Consider the following 2,921-nt stretch of genomic DNA (forward strand, 5'->3'; position numbering starts at 1 on the left):
TTCTACAGTAGATAACGATGTGGAATGCTGTGACTGGCCTTGTGAGAGGGAACCTCTCCTGAGCCAGTTGTCTTCTGGAGCACCATCCCCTTTCCCCTCTGAGATGGACTGGCCACACAGGTCCTGACTGCACCTGAGGTGGGAGTAGATCCTCCCTTCCAGAGACTATTTTGTGTCCCCTAAATTGCTATGCTACTCTTTGCTCAAGGGCTGAGGGGTGAAAGCCTGTCTTTACTTGCAGCAGGCTCAAGATGAGGGACAATAGCCTTGGTTTGGTAGAGAGATCATTTCTCTTTGTTCTTAGTGTGGAACTGAAATGTTCACATCAGTTCCCACCAAAGATGACCCTGTGACAATTTGGATTTACTTTTTTTTTTTTTTTTTTTTTTACTTCTGGAGATCCCATTGTGACTGCTACACTAATCAATGTTTCTGCAGTAAATTTTGCATATTTATCAATAATTTTTGTGTCTGTCTGGAGGCATTTTGAGGAGTAACCAGAAAAACTGAACTATTAAATAATTTGCTTTTTACTGAGTGGACTGCCATTGTGAACAGTGCTTTTGTGCAAAGCTAGCGCGACTTGAAATAAAGAGAGGTTTGCATTTGGTTCCACTGACATGCAGTCCATGGTTCTCTCGTGTGTGTCTCTCTCTCTCCCCCCTCCCCACCCCTCCATCCTGCAAGGTCCCAGAGCAGTTCTGAGCTCACAGCCTTCAAATTTCTTACAGGTAGAAAATCAGGAATTGGGCTTCCTGAGACACAGGGTTACACCCTTTGTATGAGCCGAAGAGGTAAAGGGCTTGTCCCTGCAGCCAGCCCTGGGAGTGTGTGAGCGGTGTGAGTGGCCGGCTGTCCCACGAAACACAACGTTGCACGCTGGGCTTAGGAGTTGAAGCCAATAGAGTGAGGCTTTGAACCAGCTCCTATGTGAGAATCCTCTTGGCCTAAAAAGAGAAATGTTGAAAACCCTCAGGATACAAATGACTGGAGACAGGGCTTTAACTTTTGGTATTCCCCAGGTGGTTCCTGGACAAGATAACTGCTGCAAGCTTGCTGGAGCTGATGCCCCCTGATTGCGAGGGGACACCGCTGGCAGGAGTGTGGGTGCCGAGTCATGAACAGCACTAAAAACTGATTATCTGCCTTCTGCTCTTCACTTTCACAAATGAGATTGTGGAATTAAGGAGCTTTCCATGTGGAATAAAGGTTTTTAATTTTCCTACAGTAATGGAGGGGCTTACCGTCCTGCGGAAAAACAAAACCCATGTCTTGGGATGAAGAGAACATGAGTTCATTTCTGCTTTTAGCCCCTGGCTTGTACTTGCCCCTTCTATAAGCCTGCACCACTTGTGGGGGCTTCCCGGAACAATGCTGTGCTCAGGCTCCTTGCGTGCTGGCAGGGAGAGCCGGCGGCTTCAGGCACAAGCTCAAGCCTTCAGCTCAGGACTCACGCAGACCAGGAGTGGGAGGGAAGCTAAGAGCCAGAGGGCTGAGGCCCGCAGTGGAGGAATAGAAGGCAGGGAAGAGGTGAAACCTATTTTGAGCTTTCTGTGTGTTTCCCCTCAGTCCCTGCTCTTTGCTGCCTGAGGTTTCAAGCTGTGCAGCGAGGGATCTGAAGATGCTCCACTAACACAGCAAGGCTGAGCAAGCCGCCTCCGAGTGGTGGCAGTGCCAGAGGCAACGAGCTGTGAGGCGGTTCCTCTGGCAGGTGGCTGGCTCCGCAGGTGTCAGGGCAGGGAGAGCTGGGTACCAAGCAGGCGATCAATAATGCAAGGAGGCGGTCACATGCCCTTGCTGGCTGTCACAGGATTCCTCTCTCCTCAGAGTCTGGTTACTTCCAGAGATCAAGTTCCAGCCTCTCGGTTGGTGAATTATTAAACTCCAGCAGCGCTCCATTCCCTTTGTACCACGTCTGTGTCTTTCCATCCGGCCAGCTGTGCAGAAGCAGAGTCCTCTGGGCCAGTACAGCACCTCGTGCTCTCTTTTCGTGCCTTGCTTCTCAGTGGGGAGACAGGAAAAGTCTCTGGAGATGGACCTGTGCTACAGATCCACCATCTCCATCTATAAGGTGAGTGTCCGGCACCAAAAGCTGCTCCTGCCTGCCTAGGGGAGACGTGTGGGTGGGAGGAGAAGAGCTGTTTTCTGCCAAAGGTTGCCTTGAAGAGTGGGCAGCCGCGGGTTGGATCCGTCCCTGGGCTGAATTGCAGTGGCTTCTGTGGGCTCTGGGCTGTGTTTGAGAGCAGGTGGCTGGCAGAAGGGGAGGGTGACACAGGTCCTAAGGAAGATCCAGGAAGGAGTTAGTCAACCAGGGTGGTTTGGGCATGGAGCATGAAGGGCGGCACTCCTTGGTTGCTGGTAGGAAGGAAGTTTTCAGATGACAGTTTGCCCCTCGCTGGAAAGAGCAATCTGATCTCACAAATACTTTCCTACACACATGGGTGCTGCACCAAGATGGTGAGGGCTCAAAGAAGAGGGAATTGCTTATTCCAGCCCTTGGTCTGCTCTGATGTAGGCAATGAGCACCTTTGGTAAATACAGCAGGTAAGAGAGGCTGATCTGAAGCAGTCCATCCCTTCTCTTAGCAAGCTGTTGGCTCTGGCAGCGCACCAGATCCAGGAAAAGGTTGTGTTCGTGCCTGGATAATAAGCGATGGCCCTCACCCCGGCAGGCTCAGGGATGAGGGGAAAGGCTGCTCAGATCTCCTTGCAGTTACTCCCCTCTGCAGTGGGTGTGGGACCTTGGGAGAAAGCCATCTTCAGGTGACCTCTTGGCTCTGCAGTGGGCTACCTTGCCTGGTGGCATCCCTTCTCGCCTGGTTAGCTGCAGGTCCCAGCTACCTCCAATGCAGGGAGCTGACTTTGTCCCATGGCTGCGTGTCACCGCAGCCATCCACTGTAGGGGGTGGGGGGGGCGCCACA

General features: G+C 52.0%; 1 protein-coding gene across 1 annotated transcript in view; it reads left to right on the plus strand.

Moving 5' to 3' along the window:
• Positions 1-2,032: 2,032 nt before the first annotated feature.
• The window catches only part of BAIAP2L2 (BAI1-associated protein 2-like 2), a 10,916-nt gene continuing 10,027 nt past the window's right edge, over positions 2,033-2,921 (plus strand). The window contains exon 1 of the mRNA XM_009873647.1: positions 2,033-2,071. Within this exon, the coding sequence (XP_009871949.1) occupies positions 2,033-2,071 (39 nt within the window). The remainder of the gene's footprint in view (positions 2,072-2,921) is intronic.

The sequence above is a fragment of the Apaloderma vittatum genome, unplaced genomic scaffold (genome assembly GCF_000703405.1).
Source record: "Apaloderma vittatum isolate BGI_N311 unplaced genomic scaffold, ASM70340v1 scaffold36867, whole genome shotgun sequence".
Classification (NCBI taxonomy): Eukaryota; Metazoa; Chordata; class Aves; order Trogoniformes; family Trogonidae; genus Apaloderma; species Apaloderma vittatum.